Source organism: Elgaria multicarinata, chromosome 7 (assembly GCF_023053635.1).
Source record: "Elgaria multicarinata webbii isolate HBS135686 ecotype San Diego chromosome 7, rElgMul1.1.pri, whole genome shotgun sequence".
Lineage (NCBI taxonomy): Eukaryota > Metazoa > Chordata > Lepidosauria > Squamata > Anguidae > Elgaria > Elgaria multicarinata.
The window spans coordinates 99,079,126-99,101,611 of NC_086177.1; the positions used below are offsets into that span (position 1 = coordinate 99,079,126).

The 22,486-nt window shown below is 43.1% G+C and overlaps 1 protein-coding gene across 2 annotated transcripts in view; it reads right to left on the reverse strand.

Moving 5' to 3' along the window:
- Nucleotides 1-20,453, reverse strand: part of FAM91A1 (family with sequence similarity 91 member A1) — a 36,280-nt gene extending 15,827 nt beyond the window's left edge. The window contains exons 1-14 of one of the 2 annotated variants that reach the window (XM_063131102.1): nt 20,307-20,453; nt 16,922-17,006; nt 15,642-15,793; nt 12,766-12,823; nt 11,615-11,682; nt 10,158-10,271; nt 8,669-8,759; nt 7,463-7,525; nt 6,066-6,172; nt 3,637-3,675; nt 3,402-3,514; nt 2,080-2,198; nt 900-1,012; nt 146-232 (exon numbers count right to left, since the gene is read on the reverse strand). In XM_063131102.1, the coding sequence (XP_062987172.1) occupies nt 146-232; nt 900-1,012; nt 2,080-2,198; nt 3,402-3,514; nt 3,637-3,675; nt 6,066-6,172; nt 7,463-7,525; nt 8,669-8,759; nt 10,158-10,271; nt 11,615-11,682; nt 12,766-12,823; nt 15,642-15,793; nt 16,922-17,006; nt 20,307-20,378 (1,281 nt within the window). In that variant the 5' untranslated portion in view covers nt 20,379-20,453. Of the gene's footprint in view, nt 1-145; nt 233-899; nt 1,013-2,079; nt 2,199-3,401; nt 3,515-3,636; nt 3,676-6,065; nt 6,173-7,462; nt 7,526-8,668; nt 8,760-10,157; nt 10,272-11,614; nt 11,683-12,765; nt 12,824-15,641; nt 15,794-16,921; nt 17,007-19,314; nt 19,360-20,306 lie in introns of those variants that run through there. The other variant, XM_063131103.1, reaches the window with a different exon arrangement.
- Between the last annotated feature and the right edge of the window lie 2,033 nt (nt 20,454-22,486).

A 22,486-nucleotide genomic window follows, 5' to 3' on the forward strand; every position in this document is an offset into this window, starting at 1 on the left:
AATTTTGTGAGCCCACGTGTGATGTAACTTTGAAGCCTTCAATGCACCAGGTTTGTTACAGACCTCTCCTGCAAGAATTGCGCTGTGTGGAAAACACACTGTTGAGGGTGCAGAGGCTGACAAGAGTGAACCATCAACCATTTACCTTTTCAAGTTCTACAAGGAAACTGTCCAGAGACTCATCTGATAATTTTCCAACTTCAAACATCGTGACTGCATGACTTTTCAAATTCTGCAAAACAGACACAAGTTATGTCCTTAAGTTCTTAATATCCGATTTTTGTGCATCTATCCAATATTCAACTCAGTTCACGGTAAACAACTAGAAATACAATCACATTCCCCCCTTGTATTTCCTTCTCACAAGTAAATGCTATTGTTTTTTCGGGCACAGTCCTATGCATGTTTAGACACGAAAAAAAAAGTCTTACCAATCCAGGACTTCTCCAGCCAGCTATGCTGGAACTTGTAGGACTATTTTCTGTCCTACATATACAAGATTGCACTCTTAATGACTTTAATAATGGTCAATAATAGTGGCTATGAACTTATGCAAACGCTTACAAAAAACTTCATTTTGATCCAAAGCTTAGAAACATTTTAAAGAGTTTTAGCACTTTGATAGCAATAAGCTAAATTATTATTATTATTATTATTATTAATTTATTTATATAGCACCATCAATGTACATGGTGCTGTACAGAGTAAAACAATAAATAGCAGGACCCTGCCGCATAGGCTTACATTCTAATAAAGTCATAATCAAACAATAAGGAGGGGAAGAGAATGCACCAAACAGGCAGTATAAAAGTCAGAACAAAATCAAGTTTTAAAAGCTTTAGGAAAAAGAAAAGTTTTTAGCTGAGCTTTAAAAGCTGCGATTGAACTTCTTGACATACCGGTGAGAGATTCCCCATCATTAAAAAGGCCGTAAGAGTTGAATCAAACAGGAAGGCTATGCGCTTTGTGTGCCCGCTAGACAGACTCAAGCTGCTCACACTGGCAGTATCACCTAAGAAAACAAAAACAGAATTGCCATCTTAAATCATTTTGACAGCTGGTGAAGGGTCTAACACTCTGTGTGCATCACTGAAACTCTGCCACTCAATGTTTGGCCCTGCCACTGGCTGACCAGTTTGGATGTCCCAGTGTTATTCTTGCAAATGTCCAGAAGTAGTCAGCGACCTGGGCACAGGCAGCCAAGCCTCCTGCCCCTCGGGACATGGGAGGGGCTAAGGAAGGCTTGAGCTATCACAGAACCTCTGGATGCTATTGGCTCAGCTGCTCTGATGTCACAGATGGGCTTGCAGGGACAGACACTTGGTTACTTATAGAGAGTGTGAAAACCTCCACCTCTCGATGTTGAGGTGCTTGAGTAACTCTGGCTTCATTAGACATCACAGAGATTGCATTTGTGCTACGGCCTTTGGAGTGACATCTTGCTGGTGCAGATCACTGGAGTTACCTCAGAACTTTCACCAAAGACATGTGAAATGCATGCTTGTACGTGTAGCTCATTCATTCAGTGTCTATACTGCTCAACAGCCAAAGCTCTCTGGGCTGTTTACATCATAGTTAAGACATTTCCTTTCTGAAAAGGTTTCAAATGTAATCTACAACGCACTTCTTTAACACAGAGGTAAAGGTGTAAGTTTTAAAGGGAAACAGGTTTCAATGTTGGGGGCTTTGCTACAAAAATAATCTACTGCCTCACTGGTTCTTTTTCCAGCCCAACCAACGATCCCACCAGCTCTGTGAGTGAGACAGCTGCAATTCTACCCTCTAGATTTCGTTGCCTGCAGGGACAAGCCATTGGGGAGGGGGCCCTTAAGGGTTCTAACTAGCTGGAGCAAGCCGCTTTTCAAACAATCGCTGTGCCTGGCAGCCTGGCTCTAGCCCACCACCCAAAGAGCTTCGGCTATGGGGCGGTACAGAAATATAACAAATGAAATGAAATAGTCCAGACCAAAGAAAACCACGCCAGCGAATGACGGGCACTGATCTATACGGAGTATAAAAGGGAATGCATTGCCATTTATACCCGTTCATTAAATTAGCCATTGGTGCACTACGGCTCACCTTGGTCATCCTGACTATTTGTGTCTGTATCCGTAGCAGACGACCCGGTCTCTTGTACGGGACTCCGGCTTTCGGCACCATCCCAGGATAACAGCATCTTCTGTGGATCCAAAGTAGTTCTAACAATGGGAATAAGGGTCATAACAACGTAAGAAGAGCCCTGTTGGGTCAGATCAAAGGCCTATTGCATACAGTATCCTGTTTCCGACAGCGGCCCAACCAGATGCCTCTTCGGAAGCTCACAAGCTGGACAAGAGGGCAATGGCCCCCTCCTGCCGTTGCTTTCCAGCAACTAGACTGAATAACAGATACCGTAACAGTGTTAAACAGCTTATAACTATGGCAGCCTTTGCAAAAGCAGACTGGCTTGAGTCATGGATTTTAGACTTTATATTCCCCTCCTTACATTTACCACTTACTGTAACATATCATGAGCCTCTAGGTCAGGATAGGATGCATGTCCACATACAAATATGCCAGCACACCAAGCTTAGCAGGAAGAACCCTGCTAAACCAGGGCGGTCCAGGCAAACTCCTGATGGTTCCACATAGAATTATGGCCTAATTGGAGTCCACCTAGACAAGAACCTTAGTGTGGTGGCCCCCTTTCTATAGAACTCCACACTTCTGGAGGTCAGGCAGGTATCAGTACTATGCTGTTTCTAGTGCAACCTTTATTTCAGGAAACCTTCCTTGACTGACACACCACGGTTTTATTGATAGCCTGTTTTTTCAAAAAAAACATCAGTTTTTAATATGGTGTTTTATTTCTTTCATCTTTTTATCATTTTATCTTTTATTGTTCACTACTGGGGAATCTGTTTAGATGTGGAGTGGTCTATAACTGCAGCAAACAAACAGGTTCACTGGGGATGAACCCCTGCCAAAGGAAGTGAGGCAGGTGGCTACTAGGAGGAGGGCTTTCTCTGCTGTGGCACCCTGGCTGTGGAATGAGCTCCCCAGAGAGGTTCGCCTGGCACCTACACTGTAATCCTTCCATCGCCAGCCGAAGACCTTCTTATTTTCTCAGTATTTTAACACCTAATTTAACTTAAATTTAAACTTTGCTGTTTTAATTCCGTATTTTAATGTATATCAATTTCTGCTGTGTGGTTTTATCCTGGTTGTGCTTCTTATATTGTATTTTGTATTTGTGTTTTTAAACTGTTGGTTGTTTTATTATGCTTTTCACGGTTTTAATTTTTGTGAACCGCCCAGAGGGCTTCGGCTATTGGGCGGTATAAAAATGTAATAAATAAATAAATGACTGAGAAAGGTGCTCACTTTTGCATTCAGTAGAAGAAACGTAGCCATGTACTTACTTCAGCCTGTTTATTGATGGAACATTCCGCCATGACGAATGAATATTATCCAGATTTATTACTTGCCCCTTTTTATGAGCAAATCCTAACCGGCAGTACATGGAGACAGCATTCTGAAGAGAAGGCGACATTCACAAATCAGCACTTTGCATTTTGGTTTAATGATTTCAAAAGAGAGCAAGCGATGAAGGGTTATTGTTTTGCATTTAAGCAATTAGACTGAGAGGCGGCCTACCTTCACCAGCGACAGGTCTATCTCTAGGACATTTGCGAGCTGAAAATATGCAAAAATAAATAAGGATTACCATCAACTCTACTCTAAATTAAATCGATTAACTGCCATACTTTCACTCAGTTAGAGCTGGACATTCAACAGGTCAAAATATACCCGGTTAACTGAACAACTTCTTGGAATATTTAACGATATTTGACCGTGGTGAAGTAGTAGGAAATGAATGGGTAACATCTATCTCGTCAACTGGCCAGAATTCCAATCCTATTCTAGATCAATTTCCTAAACCAGTTGAAACTCAAATGTTTAACAAAGACTTAAAATTTAGTTTTATTCTGAGTTGGTAACTGTAAGACAGCACCAATGGAGAGTATTCACTCTCTAGTCTTTTCAGAACCTATTAAATTTTCCTGAATGAGTTCGAAGACCCTCCTTCTTTTGGGATGGGGCCACAGCACGCACATTTTGCATTCATAAGGTCCAAGGCTCAATCCCTGGGACTTCCAGTCAAAATTATCTCAGAAAATTGCTTGGAAAGATGGCTCTGTCCAGGGCTGTATAGAGCAGCTGCCAGTCAGCAGAGACAGCAGACAGAAGAATGATCTGACACAAGAAGAAGGTCCATGAAATGTACAACATAGCTTTCTTTCTTTCCCCTAATGTAGAAGCCAATTATCAGTGAATTCCATACTTAAATGAAGAGGCATAATCACCTTCGAGTTAACAGCAGCAAAGTCACTTATGGAAACACTAAGCAGGACAAAATGCATCAGCCTATGCAGATGTCACACTCAGTGACTTGGTTCATATGTAACTGGAAGCCTCACCCAGAGTGGCTTCCAGTTATGTATGAACCAAGTCACTGAGTGTGGCATTTGAAATTCACCCAATTTCCCCATGGGGCTTCTCATCATGGCAGCAGTACCCATTTTGGATATTCGGGGTACAGAAGGGGCACGCTGTAGCTTCTCATTATTAGGGATGTGCTCTGCTTCTAATCGGACCGGAGAAGCAGGAGCGGAGCGGGGGGCTTCGCCTGCCCTTAAGGCGGAGGCGAAGAGGATTGGGGGGCCGGCGGAGCGTGGCGGAGAGGATCGAGGTGAAGGCGGATCCTTCGCCTCGATCCGGAGCTCCGCCGGAAAGGTAAGTGGGGTTTATCGGGCCCTGCCGCTGTCGCCCATGCGGCGACAGCAGCAGGGCCCAGTAACCACCCCCCTGCCCTCCTCTCCCTTACCTGCCTCCGTCCGCGGTCTGTCAGCGTCTTCAATTGAGCCCACGGTTCCACTAGGAAGTCTGGGCCGCATGTGGCCCAGACTTCCTGGTGGAACCGCGGGCTCAATTGAAGACGGCGACGGACCGCGGACGGAGGCAGGTAAGGTCCCCCTCTCCCTTGGTCCCTTACCAGGCTCTGCCGCCGTCGCCGCATGGGCGGTGATGGCGGCAGGGCCTGGTAACCCTCCCTATGGGGGGGGAACGGAGCTCCGATCCGGATCCGGAGCTCCGAGCGGAGCGGAGTGGGCACAGGCGGAGTGGGGGCGGGGCGGCCCGATCCGAAAATGGCGGATCTGAAAGTGAAGCGGAGTGGGGGGTCCGTGCACACCCCTACTCATTATATGTGAATCTGGAGGAGAAGCTGCTGTGTTACTGCTGCTGCTGCGTGGCTGCAAGCTGTTGACCAGCTGGCCAAGAAGACAAGGATGGAGGCAGGTGGTGGGAGGGAGAGAGAGTGGCCAAGCAGTGGCAGGCTCTTGAGTGGGAAGACAGGTGCAATTTGCCACTCTTCCCATTCTGCACTGCCGGATGCGGCCGCATCAGGCTGCTTCATGGTAAAGCCAGCCCTGACCCAAACAATTCACCCCTGCCAGATTCGCATGTAATGAGAAGTTAGTGTGCCCTGCCTTGCTCCACATATTCAAAATGGTGGCCGCTGCTGCGATGAGAAGTCCTGCAGGGAAATTCATCCACAGTGCCTTCTCATTACCTAGGACGGTCGTGGGCTCTCCCACACTGGAGGCATTCGGGATGCAGCTGGGCAGCCATCTTCAGGTATGCTTTAATGTGGATTCCTGCACTGAGCAGGAGGTCAGACTCGATGGCCTTATAGCCCCCTTCCAACTCTACTATTCTATGATTACGTGCAACCGGGCCAGTGCGGAGTGAAGGATTAGGACTGTGTTGGCACTCCTTGTCCTAACTGCAGCTCTCCTTGCAGTTTAGACTTTGAAGCAAATGCTTGTTTAGGAGACTGTGGCCATAAAGCCCAATGTACGTATGTCAGATTTGCACAAGCTTGTACAGATTGTGTAAAATCAGGCACATGTGCATTGGGTTTCACCTCCAAGGCCAAAGGAACATTTGCATAGGATTATCATGTGGTTTCCTGACAGATGCTTGCCTATACGATACAGGGATGTGTGAAAAGAATAACTTACCTCTGCTACATTTGTGTGTTCGTCTATTGAAACGAATATCTTATACAGCAGGGTTTCAAAATAATCACCCTGCAGTCTGTTCATAACAAAACCTTCAAGTGGGGGCACTGAAAAGAGAAGCTATGTTTATGCATGCAATCTAAGGATATAGTTGATGCATTAAAAAGCCCCCCGCCAGTTTTAGTGAATGCATTATACACAGTCAAACACTTAGTCTTACATCTATGTCTAGAAGATGAACCTGATCTGGAGTACAGGGCCTCCCATGTCGAGCTAATAATGCTCTAATTTTTCAAGTTACGTTTTACAAAATGGGAATTCAAGAATATTACACCTGCAGGATCATAATGTGTACATCACACGTTAAGGCCCTTTAACATTAAGTTCTGTGTATGAGGTACCTATGCAGGTGAAGTTTTTAAGATTTTATTTTGTATTGATATTTCAATATTTACAACCAAACAAATGTACTTAAGGTGCAATCCTAAGCATGTTTAGATGAAAAAAAAAACTCCTACAACTCACAGCATTCCTCAACCAGCACTCCTGGCTGGCAAATGCTGGGAGCTGTAAGACTTTTCCCATCTAAACAGGCATAGGATTGTGCCTTCACTTGTTTCAACCATCACATCCATTCTCTTTTCACGTACTGCCCCATATTAACCAATAGTCAACCCACCCCTCTTCGCAATAATCTTGCTACTGAATCACGTCCTGAGCATGCAGCATGCTTTATGGATAGCCCCTCCTCTGAAATACTGTTATAATTAGATAATTTACAAGGTGTTTCACTATATTCGTATAAGATGGGGGCAAGTTAGCTCCCAAATTCCCTTCTTCAGTCACATATTGTTTCTATTCTGAAGCCTGGTCATTTTTGCTTGAATCTTTTTTTTTGGGGGGGGGGGAATTCCACTGACCAACAAATAAGAAATCAATATATATTCCCGTTAAGGCTGGGAAGGCAACAAAAAAGGGCAGAAGTGGGCAAGAAACTAGGAATGGTTAGATTCAAATTCAAACTGGATCTGTGCAAGACTAAGGCCCTTTCTACACCTAACGGTTATCCCAGGAAAATGGAGGGATCGTCCCTGCCTGCTCCCGGGATCCCCTGTGTGGCATTTGGATGCACAGGAACGATCCCGGGATATAGGGCTGGGGTAGACATGCCCTAAAAAGACTTGAGTCCTTCTTATGACAAGTGTTTCTTCTGTGAACCTTTAGCTTCTTACTACTTCAGAAAGCACATAGAGAGAGCTATTTAGGCAATTATCTATGTCCAAATGGAAACAGAAGGCAAAGGAAGGTATGCTACTTCTAGTATTTCAGGTTCAAGTGTGCCCTACGTTGTCATTAGATTGGAGAAAGAAGTCCCTTTAAGGAATACTTGTACCTACCTGCTATACAACTGTCATCTGAAATTGGTACGTCAAGGTAAATAAACCCTTTATTATATAAGCCTAGAGAAAGAAAAACAATGCAATTTTACAAAGATGTGCCACATGGAGGACTTGATAATCAAGGACACATGACATGCCAGATTTAGAAACAGAACTGAAAAATTAAGGAACTGCGTAGTCCCTCCACTTACACAACAAGTGACCACCAACGAAATATGAAAGATGCTGTATATGTGTGTGGAGGGGGGTGGGGTGGGAGAGAAAAGGGAAGCGATACCCTTCACAAAAGTGCTTGCACTCAGCTAAGGGGATCTTTGAATCAGAACACTGTACTTGACTGTTAACTTTATTGAGACAGATACAGCTATAGAAATGTTTTTCAATTGTATCTGCAGAAACAATGCAATCGGAATGTAGCTAAATACAGCCCGTTACATTGAAGCATGATTTAACTTGAGGCCAAAGACTGAAATCCATGCTTTATCCAAAAGACTACCATGTTAGCAAGCATGCAAGCAGCATAACTTTTTAGGTATTTAGATTCTCTGCAAGTTTATTCATATAAAACCCTAAAGATGTTCACGCTTGGAAATATGTACAATTACAGCTGTATTCTTAATAGCACATGCTTAGAAGTACGCTCCACTGAAATTCAAGTACAAGTACTTCTCAACAAAGACTAAGTTGTAAGTCTCTGAACTGTGGTCTTCAGTGGGCAGATGGGAAAAGACAGTGTTGTATCTGAAACAGAAAGAGTGTTCAAAGAAAATATATGCATCCTATGCATGTGACAAGGGTGGTGAAACCCTTGGAATTATACTCCCATCGTCTCTTTGTTCTATGTGATGCCCAGATATTACAGATACATAGACTTTTTGCAGGCAAAATTATGCTGGCCAGGATCCAAACAACTGTGAAACTAGTTCCATGAGCCCATGCAGGCTTTTATTAGCCCCCATCCCCAAACATGACAAGGCAAAACTGCTTCTGAAACGGAAGGGAGCTTCTAAAACAGCTTTTGGTATGGAATGGGGATTAGCTCTTCCAACAAGAAGAAAAGAAAGAATTCTACTGCTCTTGCAGAAGTCTAGGTAATTCTTTGGAACACAGCCATTGTCTGGAGTAAAAGCTTGAAGGCTTCTTATCTTAAGCCTTCTAGAACAGATACAACATGCAGAAATTATTATTCAGTTAAAAACTCACTGTGAACTACATTGAAGTCCAGAGATCCAGCAAGCTGAGGACCTGAATCAATGATCTTATCAATAGCAGATTTTTCAGAGGTAGTGCAAATCTAGTGAGAAACGTTTATATTAAAATATGTATTTGCATTAGCATAAGATCTTTTTAAAAAATTATTCCAGGTAGCATTTAGATTTGACAAATGAAGAAGTGCAACTCAAAACCACTTTGGGAGGCTGTTGGTGGGCTAATCAGGCAGGAATTAAATACTAGAAGAAACTTTCACTAGAGGAAGACATTCCCCACCCCCAACTTTCATAATACTAGAACTTGGGTTCACTCAGTGGAACTGACTGATAGCAGGATAAAGACAGATGAGAAGGAATCTATTCTTCATATAATGTATAAGTAGTTTATGGAATTTACTCCCGTAAGATGAGGCTACAGCTACTAGCTAAAATTGCTTTAAAAAATAAATTACACAAATTCAGAGAATACAGATTTATCAATGGCTACAACCCATGATCAGTAAATGGAACTCCTATGTCCAGAAACAGTTTACCTCTGAATATGGGATTTTGGAGATACTGACCAGGTTCACAGTCATAGATTGTTCTAGGGTAATGTGAGAGTTGTGTAACCCTTGCATAACCCATGACACCCAGGTTCACATGATACGACAAGCCAGTGTTCGCTTGCAGCGGCTTGCATTTTCAAAATGGCTCCCGGCACACACTTCAACCCGCCGTAGCTTAAATAAGCCACAGTGGGCAACAGTGATTGTGTGAACAGGCCCAGTATATATAAGCCCCTTAGTGATTATGTATATTTTCACCAGCAAAAAACAGTTACAAGGGAATTTCAGGGTTATGTTAATGTATCCTGCAAGCCTTAGATAAATTCCTGGAGGAGAAAGCTATCAATGGCTACTAAAACTATGGCTATGTGCTACCTCCAATATCAGAGGCAATAAGCCTATATAAACCACCTGCTGGGGAACATGGGCAGAAGGTGTTACTGCACTCGTTAATTCCTGCTTGTGGGTCCCCGGGCGACAGCTGGTTGGCCACTGTGTGAACAGAAAGCTTGACTAGATGAATCCTTGGTCTTATCCAGCAGGGCTTTTCTTATGTTTGTATGTTCTTGCTAACAGCTAACATCATGGTCATTATCCATAAAGCAACATGACCCATTTTGGGTAAAATACCATTCCTACTATAACTGTAAAGCAACTGTGTTATATGTATTTGCCACAAGAATAGGAATGTGAAAGCCTTGGGTAAAGAAAAAAGGGGGAGGGATAAAGAGGAACCAATACAAACAAAAATGTCCCCCCACAAATTTCCCCAGTTTTTCCCCAGGCCTTCACATCTCCACAAAAGAACATTTTCTGATTATAACAGCAGGTATGTTTACATCCCTGATCTGGAAAGTGGGATGAAACTATCTAAGTGACAGGGCACAGTCAACGCTAAAGTTTACTTAAACCAGAAAAGTGTTGTGAAGATACCTTTATGTCATCCTCTGTGATGTAACCGGCTTGTACCACCCACCAAGCCTCTACGGCAATCTCTACTGGCTTCATGGGCAGCAGGTCACGAGCCGTTTTCCTTCTGAAAAATTTCTGAAGTGGCACAGTCCATTTGAGATTGCACGGGCCAAAGATAAGGAAGTGAGATATTTACTATCTTGTAACACAGAAGGAACTAATACTCTTGTTTTCTGAATACAGTATACGTAAACTTTTAACACCCCCAAAGCACATTTACCTGAATAAAAAGGTGCCACTGTTCATCATTAATCCCCAGACATTTTTGTGCAATAAATTTTCTACAGACTACTTCTGTGCATTTTAAAAACATGTGGATTTTAACCGAGGAAATTTGATAGCTTCTAGAGACAACATATGTTATCCTTCAATTTACACACACAGAAAAGAGATAAGATTGTGTTGTTGTTTTAAAAAACAAAACAAAAACCTGACGCATAGTCATTTGTATTTCTGTACTCTCAAAACTGTATTCTGGGGTGATTGATTGCATGGCTCCAAATCTGGATTAGATTCTGGACAATCCATCACAGCTGTATATGACAGCAACTCTCAACAACTGCACAGACACCCTATAAATCTCTGAACAACATTCAAGGAATTAGTTTTGATCTATAAAGTCTTCAATGCCCTGTGGTTTACATTGCTAGAGATCTGCTTTCTCCATTAAACTGAGACTAATCATTTGCTTACATTTTCCATGCATCAAGCACACAAAATAATGACTATGCTGAATGAGATGAGACCATTTACGAAGTGATAACCACAGCCAGCATAATAACTCTTAGATCAGCCTTTCTCAACCTGAGGCGCTCCAGATGTGTTGGACTACAACTCCCAGAATGCCCCAGCCTGGCTGGGGCATTCTGGGAGATGCAGTCCAACACATCTGGAGCGCCCCAGGTTGAGAAAGGCTGCCTTAGATGGTCATTTAACAGCTCTGGTAAATAAATATCAGTGCACTGTGTAATCCATGGGGCTGCCATCTGTATTCAGCTAATTCAAGCCATCCTAGACAGCAGGCTCAGAAATTTCAAATGCCCTTTGCTTTCCAAAGCCAAATAAACAGCACCATCTCTCCTTCCAGGTTTTTAAGAAAAGCCAGCCAGGCATCTATCGGGGACATTCAAAGTATAGATTGTTGCTGCAGCTTGTTTTCGGGAGCTGGACTGAAGTGACCCAAATCTATGGTTCTTTCAAAAGTGCTGCAAGAACTTTTAATTTTGATAGTGGCCCAGGGCTCAATTCAGGAATGGCATGTGGGGTTTCAAAACATTTTATACTTGAGGTTGCAATTATTTGTTCCTTTTAAGCATATGTTGTTTTAAGGGCATATCACACACCTGCAGGATAGACTACCAGCATTGGACAGGTGGAGAACAAGGTGAGGGGACAAACAAAGAAAACTGACCACATACTTTTGATGATCTACACTGGTTCATTAGATCGATGTACTGGTTTCTTCCTATGCCAAGCAACCTTAGGCCTGAAAAAGATAAAAATTTTTTTTGTAAATTCCTTAAAACAGAATTACAGCCATGAAAGTATTCTGAGACACAGGAACATTATCCTCTAAAACTGCTTCCATTTTTCGCTTTGTAGCCAAAGAGGAGGAGTTTTTTTCTTTTCAGCAATGCCTGTGGGTGCATTCAACTGTGAGATGAATTTGATTACAGAGCATTCAGTTGGAAATATTCATAACATTCTTGCTTTAGTTTAAAATACACATATTTAGTACCAAATAACTTCACCCTTGATTCAAAAGATGCCTGGGAATTCAATCTGAATCATACTAATGAATGACAATAGTATTTGACTGGCTTGGAAATATAATAGATTTTTTAAAGTCTTTTACAGCCTGGAGGTTTAAGGCAATGAAAGCAATTATTGTTGTTGTCATCATCATCACCAAAAAAAATCTATTGTCTTAGACGTTTGCACGGGAATTGTGGGCTTTTGATGCAGCATTTGGGACAATGGAGAAGGGGAAGACCTAATGGCTTTCTTAAAGAGATAAATATAGAAGTCAGTTATTGTAGGTCAGCAATGGTCATGGTCAGCAATTCAGAAAAACAAGTTCTAACTTAACGGGAAGGATAAATTACTCAGAAGTAGCCACATTTGCTTCAAAGGCTGGTAAGCTGACAGCTAACTCCGTGAAAGCCAGTGTGGAGGGCTATGAAGTGGGTATAGTGGATATAATAATGGGGTATAATCAAGTGGGTATAATAATGTTTAAATGTATTCTAAACATTATTATTATGGCTTATAGCAGAGAAAATAAGAAATTATGCACAAGACAGTCACTTGATGGACTCGTATTTTATTTTTGCAACTATTTTGTGTTATTTTGTTGCTGGTGCCTCTTTCGTTCGCTTTATAAAAGGCATTTAACCTTAATTTCAAAAGCACTTTTAAACAAGTGTTATAACTTCAAAAAGGAGCTACCATGCAGCTATGCTTTTGAAAGCAGCAGGAGATATAGATAGATAGATATAGATATATTAAAGGTGTCTTTGGAATGGACATTTATTTAGCCCATGGAAACAGAATGTAATTGTATACTTACAATCTGCAGCAGTAAAATTGGGCAAGGAGTCATAGCTTTTTTCACTGTTCATTATATCCTTTATAAAGTAAAAGTAAAAGTTGCAGTGTCAGTTTGTAGCCTCTTATTTTGTAACTGTGCATTGATATTACATCAGCAAATATGTGAAACCAAGTTTGCACCCACAATCTACCTATTGGGTTTTTGTTTTTATGACGTGGTTCTCATGTAATGACAATCCATAGGTTGTTTAACCAATGAATTGACAGGGCTGTGAGCAAGCACGTTGCTTCCCACATGCTTGTCATTTCTGCTTATCAGCTTTAATCAACAACTTTAATAGGGCATTCTGGTGTTGTTTGACGTGATGTCCAAACCTGGAACTCTGGGTTGCTGAAGGACAAACAACCCAGAGTTTTAATCCAACAACAAACCATGGATGAGTATTGGGCTAAACTCTGAGTTGTTGAACCCTAAACAACCCATAGTTTTGGGTTTAGACATCACATCAAATAATGTCCTGTTCCTGGGTTGTCTGATGTGAGGTCTGAACCTGGAACTCTGGGTTGTCGAGGGACAAACAATCCAGAGTTTTAATCAAAAAACAATGGGTGATTGTTGGGTTAAACCTTGGGTTATTTAAAATTAAACAACCCAGAGTTTTGGGTTAGGATGTCACATCAAACAATGCCCCATTCCTGGGCTGTTGATTAAAAGTAATTCAAAACAGAAGTGGGGAGCATGTAGGAGTCAACGTGCTCATTCCCTCACTTGCAGCTCCTATTGTTGTTTATTCGTTCAGTCGTTTCCGACTCTTCGTGACTTCATGGACCAGCCCACGCCAGAGCTTTCTGTCGGCCGTTGCCACCCCTAGCTCCCCCAAGATCAAGTCCGTCACCTCCAGAATATCATCCATCCATCTTGCCCTTGGTCGCCCCCTCTTCCTTTTGCCTTCCACTTTCCCTAGTATCAGCATCGGTTTAAACAACCCACGTGTTGTCGTTAGGTGTAAACTGTTACTTGGAAATGTTTTGCATTAAAACCAAATTCTAACCCTCTCCCAACAGCACAATCTAAAGTTATATGCACAGAATTAAGGAAACACTTGATTTTAAGCAAGAGCACCCATATCAAGTCATGCACACAGACTGTCCCCTCCATTTTACTTGAGGGAATTGATCTGCACATGAAAATAATGTATTCCAGTGCTGCCGCTACTGAAATGCGCTGGGCGGAGGAGGAAGCGACTACTACGCTCGATGTGCAAAATGGCTCTCCTGCACCAAGAACAGCATGTTGGATTGGGACAGAGATGGATGTGAACCTCACAATCCTCATGCCATCAAATGTGAAATGATCCTGTACAATTTCTTATTGATCACAGTTGTACCCAGCCATTGCTCCAAGGAAGCGTATATAGATTCATCCTCCCTGTTTTAACCTCTCAAGTACCTTGAGGGAGGTGGTTTGCCCAAGGTTACCCAATAAACTTCATGGGCGAATAGAGAGGTCTCACCAGATCAGCTCTATTCCAGATTAACCAGTTTGAGCATTACAGTAAATATCAGGCTGCCCAGACAGTAGATGCTACAGCATCAGGAAGAGGCTGTCATCAGATGTAGTGCAGCAAAAGAAAAAGAATGCTGAGAGAGCAGGTCTAGAGGCTTCAGCTGCCACCAGAAGGAACATCATGCCCTGAGGAGATGGGAGAAAAAGCAGACAAAACTTGCTGAGTGGCCACTATCTAGCTCCCAGTGGCAGCCCCTCTACTGGCACCAGAAGGCCATCTGGGGAAACATCTGGCCCTGAGGGGATGGGAGAAGAAAGAGGTTAATCTTGAACTCAAAACAAGAGGAACCGCAGAAGACAAGAAAGAAAAGAGGAACAGGACAGCTCAGAAGGGCAAGAGAGGCAGGGCAAATGCAAGCTAAAATGGTTCCAGAAGAGGTTTATTCCTAACCATTTGTGCAACTGAATCAAGCATCACCATCAGGCTTTTTCTTCCTTCCCTCCCAAATCCCTTTCCTTCTGTCTCGTGTCATTTTAGATTGTAAGCCTGAAGGCAGGGGCTTCCGAAATACTGATGCTCTAATGTTGTGAATTGCTGATTCTATTATGATCGGTGGTACAGAAATGTTACGAATAAATAAATACAAATCGTAAACCTCCCTGGGAACCTTTGACTACAGAGCGGGATAAAAACACTTTGAATAAATAAATAAATACATCTTAAAAGGTCTTCAATTCAACAAATAGATATAATCCTAGACCTAGTCACCTTTCAGGGTAGTAAAAAAGTTATAATGGAAATGCATCTGAGGGATGGTAGACAAAGATGAAATCCCCTCACCCCCAGCTTCCTAGAAGAAGGGCTGGCTAAAAAAGAGGTAATGTAATAACAATTCCACTTTTCCTATATAGAATGGTGCTGTAGCGACACCTGCACACAAATCTCAGTGTGCTCCAAAGCAGTTCCGGCGCATAAATGGGGGCATAAATGATCAGTTTCACAGAATCCAAAGGCAACACTCTCATTAGAAAAGCGCTGGCCACTAACCGCAGTTAGCAGCAATTACCAATTTATTCTGCACCATAATACACATATTTGTTCTGCCCACATGAGGAGACACTCGAGGGCTTTTTGCCGCCTCTACTGAAAACACAAACACGTTTGCAAGTTCCTTCATTGCAGTAATTTGACTGCCAGCCCAAAGGGCAATTGTCAAAGCGGTGTGATGCAGATTGTGTTTCCTGATGCTTATTGTGAACAGTAGTCTGGCAAAAAGCTAACAATAACGGACATACGACTCCAGTTGGCAGGCATTATGTTACGCTGCAGTAGCATGAATTGCTAGAAGGACACAATATGCCTCATTGATGCATTTCTCCCCACTCACCTCCATTATTCCTGTGTAATATGAAAAGGGTGTTATCCTCAAACCTTTCACCATGATGTCAGACAAGTGGTAAGGGTATAACATGAGATGATCTCTGCTGTACTTTAACAGTTCCTCATAGTATTTGCGTTCATCTTTCTTCACATGCTTAACTGGGAGAGAGAAGAAGCATTATCAGCACATTGAGCAACAGCCTCCATCAATTAGTTATCTTTTTATGGGGTGTGGATGAAAATTTGGAGAAGTCTCAATACAAGCTCGGAGGTCCTCTTGCATAGAGATGTGAAGAATGCTCTGTGCTACCATACCAGAAAAAAGGGGCAAAGCAAGAGGAAGAGAGTCGGTAGACATATTGAAGTTTACGGCAGAGCGACAGAAAAGCCATATTGCACCACATGCTAGTCGTCGCTTGTGCAGCAGAATTATTTCGTGACTTGTTCCCAATAATCCAAACAGTGTTAAAGAGAGGACAGCAGGCCAAAAGCACTCAGGAACCTGAATAACCTTGTAGCTCAACAACATTATCACCCAGAATGGAGACTAAGTTCAGAGCAGGGAACGGGGTAGGCAGAATGGCCTGCAACTTGAGAATTATGGATCCCCCAGTAAGATGTGTTTAAGAGCAAGGAAGGGGAACACTTCAAGGCATGGAAATGGATGGGGAGGAAGAAGAGATAGGATAATAGTATAAAATGGACTGAGGGTTAAATCTCGAGTTATGTGCACACCAAGATCCTAAAACATCGTTTGTGGAACTAAAATTCAAGAAAATCAAGTCCCCAAAGTTAATAGATCTTACTTCCATGTCAATGCTCGTATGATTTTTCAATGAATTTCTTTAAAAACCATACACCTCACCTGATCTACTCAAGGTAGCTTACAAACATGTTGGCATCAAGTACATTCTGATGGAGAGCAAAAAAATTCCCCACCACCCTTCCCTCAGTTGCTCCTCAGTTGTGTAAAAACATTTAGGCCCTGTTCAGAAGACACCTTAAGCCACAGATTTAACTACAGTGAATAAGGCTTTTTGCCTTATTCACCGTGGTTAAAGCCATGGCTTAAGATGTCCACTGAACAGGGCCTTACTGAAGTTTTTAGGAGGTTGTGCACTTTTTTTGTTCCTTCATCTGGGCTTCCTACGCATTAGTTAAAGTTGTCTGCTTAGTAACTTTAGCACAAAGCAGCTAGCCAGCATAGAGACATTTCTTCAACCAGTACAGCAATGTTAAGTTTTCAAAAACATTTTCCCTCTTCCAGTTTTGTATTTCTCTACTCACCTAAGTTATTTCGGTACCGTAGCTGATTGCGGATACTATATAGTACAACTTGCTTCTCATAGTCTCGCTGTGAGTTTCCAAGACCCTATGAAACAAAACATATTAAGCTTCACATAATGCATTAAATTGGAATGTTTACAAATTAACCCCAGTCCTAGGCACACAATGCTTGAAAGTGTCCTTTGTCTCAATGGGACTTCCTTTTTAGTAAATAAGCCTGTTAAGCTGCAACTGTATTTTAATACATAGTTTAGCCTAAAAAGTTGGTATAAAATCATAGAGAGGTTAAAAAGTGGCTTGAGGTTTTCTTCCAGATAAATATGATTGTCAGAGCTGATTCATGCATCCTTTGGTCAAACGGCAGCTGCAAGGGCTTGAAAATACAGCGCATGCTTCCTTATTTGTGGCCTGCTGGTAGCATGCAGTCACTGTCCTGGTTTAGTGTTATGAGGACAAGCTGCAGGGAACCTCAGCTTGCACACTCCCCGCTCCTGCGTAGCTGTGTGGAGGAGAATGGGAGCTCCCACTTCCATTTTACATTAAACACAATTTAGCATTATGTCCAAACCATAAACTGTGGTTTATTTTACCTATGGTTTGCAGAAACAAACAGCTTCTTAAGCTATGGTTTGAAGTTGGCTTGTTTAAACAAGCCATAGTCAAGATTAATCAACTTGTCAGGTTCAGACAACATGGCAAGCTGTGATCAATCTAAAATGGAAGAAAAGCTTCTGAATTCTTCGGAGAAGGATGGAACATACAAGGCCAAAAAATGCTTAGGCCCATTTTGTAACGCTGAAGTATGGTTAATCCTTTAGCATTATGCCCAAACCAGCCCACTTCCAGGTGCTGGCTCCTGCTACTGGCAAGCCACTGCAAATGCCACCCCCCCAGCATTTGCTAATGCTTGTAAACAGCTAAACTCTGCCTGTGTTAAGAAGTTGTGCCTGTCATTGAAAGAGGGCTGGCACTTGCAGGCTGTGGGCCATTAACTGCCTTCAGTCTCCTTTGTGCGGTTCATGGGCTTAAATGCTAGGAACTTCAGATGTCACTTGGAAGAAAATAAGAAATTCTAACTGTCACAGTTATAGTGATACACTTGAACATGCAGTGCTAGGAATTTCCAATAAGGACTTGAGTGCTGAATAAGTTGCTGATCCTCAAGTCTAATAGGTAAATTTATAATTTAGTCTTGCTGAAATTTGAACAGTGAGAATTAAAATGTTAGAAACAAACAAAAAATGTTGAAAGTTACCCTAAACATGAGTTTTATCTAGCAGCATGGCCTAGACCAGTCTGATTTTCACACATATAAGTGATGCTTTCTCAGTTAATCAAAACACATCAACGCAGAGCTCCTACAACATACTACTACATACAATTAGTGTCCTTAATTTTTTTTATTTACAGAACTTTTGATTGGCAAAGGTGCTGTTTGTGAATAGACATAGCATTTCTTACGGAACATCAAGCGTTCACTGTGCATCACACAATTTTCATACACTACAGGCCTGTTTTTGTGAAAAGCAAAGAAATACTCATATTGACACCACTTCCGTGATGTATCCTTAAAAGTAATCACTGCCTAACTATCTGTGCTTTGCTTGATGTCAGTATTGATCTGATGCTGACGGGGAAGAAAAATGTAGTTATACCTATTCATAGAATCATACAATCATAGAATAGTAGAGTTGGAAGGGGCCTATAAGGCCATTGAGTCCAACCCCCTGCTCAGTACAAGAATCCACCTTAAAGCATCCTTGGCAGATGGTTGCCCACCTCCCTCTTGAAGGCCTCTAGTGTGGGAGAGCCCATGACCTCCCTAGTAACTAGTTCCATTATTGTACTGCTCTAACAGTCAGGAAGTTTTTCCTGATGTCCAGCCAGAATCTGGCTTCCTGTAACTTGCGCCCATTATTCTGTGTCCTGCATTCTGGGATGATTGAAAAGAGAACCTGGCCCTCCTCTGTGTGACAACCATTCATACTAATTAAGTGACAAGCAGTAATACAATTCTAAGCTCATGGTTTCGGATTCACTTCTGTTGGGATGCTAGATGGTAAAAGAACACAGGTGCCAAGAGGAATCAGCACTGGACCAACTGGGCGAATGCTCACAAGCCCAGGTATTGTGAATTTGAGTATTCTGTATCTCAGTGGCAAAGCACACACTTTGCACAAAGGTTACATGTACAGTAATTGGTGTGTCAAGTTCAAAAGATCTTCAGCAGGAATGCTGGAATTACATGGGGAGGTCATTGCCAAGCAAAGTGGGAAATACAAAGAGAGATGAACTAATGCTCTGTACTATAAGCCAATCACATTATTTCATAAGAGTCTCTTCTAATGAGAGCCAGCTTGGTGTAGCAGCTACTTAATACATTTATATCCCACCTTTCTTCCATTGTGGAACTCAAGGTGGCTACATGTGGTTCCCAGGGTGTTCTCCCCTTCAAACACTGACCAGACTCAAACCTGCTTAGTTTCAACAACGTGGCTGCCTCATATGCCTTCAGAACATGCCTTGGGTTAGTTTTATCCTAAGGCTGGGGAGACCATTCATCAGTTCCCCACTCACCATGAAGCTCATTGGATAGCCTTGGGTAGAAATGGGATTTTTAAAAAACTAAATGAATATATAAAATAAATTGGCATACTGACATTACGCTACACCACTCTCCTCCAACCTGAGGCCCTCCGAGTTAGACTACAATTCTCATCTGGAGAGTTATATTTACCTTTGGCAGTGCTGGCTGGGACTTATGGGAGTTAGTTAAAGTCCAAAACATCCAGAGGGCACCAGGCTGGAGACTACACTAGTCATCACAGGTAGCACACCCACAACTGCTGGCAAAAAACACATGGCTGGCAGGCCCCAGAAGGCTGTAGAGTTCAATAAGTTTGAGAAGAAACTTTTGACTTTCAGGTCAACCCTTGAGACTACCTACCCTGAAGTAAGTTACGCTTGAGTAATTGCTTCCAGGGAAGTGGGTAGAAGACCGCAGCCTTTGCACTGGTCCTGATATTAGACAGGCAAGAGACCAGGAAGAGGTGAGGAATTAAGTGCCTAGGAAGGACAGGGCTCTTCATCAGCTTCCCCCAACCCGGTGCCCTCCAGATGTGTTGGACTACAACTCCCATCACACCACCTAGCACGGGAGCTGTAGTCCAACAAGTCTAAGGGGCACCGGATTGGGAGAGGCTGCGCTACATCATGCCTGGAAACAAAATTAGGGCAGGAACTTCTGGCGCCGACGAGGAGCGAGAGGGGCGCGCCCGACATCCACGCGTCCCCGGGGTACGGGTAGCGGGAGGGGTCAGCTCCCTGGGGAGGGAGAGGGGCGGGGCGCTGCTCTTTACAGGTGCCGGGAGGGGTCAGTCAGTACCTGCTTGACGCTGGCGGGGAGGCGGGCCCAGGGGTAGTTGTGGCGAATGTGAAACTCCACGTCCACATTCATGGCAGGCACCCCCGGGGTGGGGTGGAGAGGGCGGGTGTGAGGGGGTGGTGGTTGGCGGCCCCCAGCCCTCGTCAGAGCCGCCTCAGTCCCGGACCTGAAGCGAGGCGCGGACCAGCCACGGCTCAACGCAGCAGCCAAAGCCTGGACTTCGCTCGCCCCACCCCCTTCCCTACTCCCTCCCTCCCCACTCACGGCGCGCTTCCGCGTTACGGACCCCGCTGGCCCCGCCCCCATTCATCGTCACTTCCGACTCTGGCGCGTGGAGGAGGGAGGGAGGGAGGAGGGAAGTTTTTGGAGGGGAAACGCTGCCCACGACCGTTGTGGTAAAGAGCCGTTGAGCGAAGGTAGCGGCTTCTCCTCTTTATGGACAACGAGTTCTTCGGATCTATACATCTCTCTATCTATAGAACCCGACGAACTTATAGTAAATAAATGTTGTTTTTTAAAAGACCCTCTGGCTCTTTTAAGACCTCGAAGTTAAGGCGCGTCATTTTGCGTCATTGTCTGTGAGAAACTACAAATCCCGTGGTGCTTTGCGAGGAGCCTGCCCTTTCGTTTGTGACGTAAGAGCGAATGGGAATGCAGCCGGGGCGGGGTCTAAGTGCTCCCTTGAGGCAGGTGTTTGTTTGTCGGCAGGCATGTTTTTTTGGATTTACAGCGCGACGATTTTGGACCGGTGGCTGATCGTTTGTTCAAAATATATTTTGTGTGCTACTTAAATGTCATTTAATATAAAGAATATATTTTATATAACTGCCTTTTGAATAAAACGTTTTTAAATTTATTTATTGTGCAATCTTAGGCATGTTTAGATAGAAAGAAGTTCTACAACTTGTAGGACTTTTTTCTGTCTAACCCTTTTTCTGTCTAAACACGCATAGGATTGCAACCTTTTTATCCAGTTCCTCATCCCAAATGTTCCTCCTTCCCCTCCATCTCATCTCCGTCTACACCTGGGGCCCACCAAGACCTTGTACCCCACCCCCCACCCCGTACCTTCCCCAGCCCCTAACCACAATCTTCCTCCCCTACTCCCAACTTACATGCTGGCTGAGTTCGGACGACACGCTAATCAATGGTGTGTGTAAAATAGGAGGAATATTGAAATCAGCCATTGATTGGCGTGTCCTCTGAACTCAGCCATTGCCTATCTTAACAATGCATTGCCCTAAGAAGGAAACGGAGAAAGCAGATTGGGGGAAAATTGTTGGTGGTGACAATTGAGGGAGGTCGTTCAACAAGACTGTCCCTGCATCCCCTGTCCTTGCACCTGATGACAAGGGCTCATGACCAAGAATGCTTTTGCCATAGTAAATCTGTTAGTTTATAACCCTATACCGACTTACCTGAAAATTAGCTCAACATAAGAAGAGCCAAGACCTTTCTTGTTTGCCATCCTGTTTCCCACAGTAACCAACCAAGTGCCCACAAGCAGGAAGCAAAAGCCACAACAGCCTCCCGCACATGTTCACCAGCAACTGGTATTGAGAAGCCTACTGCCTCTGGTCTATTTATTTTGTCACCTTTCAGTTGAAGAAGGCCCAAGGCGACTTGTAACAAAATTATTAAAACATACAGAATATAAATTAGCTAAATAAATAAATGAAAATAGTGGGGTTAATCTTTCCTATGGCTTCATATATTTGATTATTAATGTGCTGCTTCTTGTCTCTTTGTATTTTTTGTTTTCATAATGTGTGATAAAACAGCTATTTACTACTCATTTACTCTGGAACAGTCTTACTTCCTTTGTAGAACTACCGTTAAGGAAATTGGCTGAAGTCGCTTGCCAAATGCATTTTTCAAAGTAGCAGAGAGCTTCAATCAAGATAATACAAATTGTCTGTAATATTCATGCCAATTGAAGCTTTATTTTCAATGCAAGTAGCGGGAGGGTGATATGGATCAGGACTGCAGCTGGGGACAAAGGGTTAAATTAGGGTGACCACATGGAATGGAGGACAGGGCTCTTGCACCTTTAACAGTTGTGTAGAAAAGGGAATTTCAGCAGGTGTCATTTGTATGTATGCAGCACCTGGTGAAATTCCCTCTATCACAACAGTTAAAACTGCAGGAGCCCTGCCCTCTTGACCAGATACAAAAGTGTA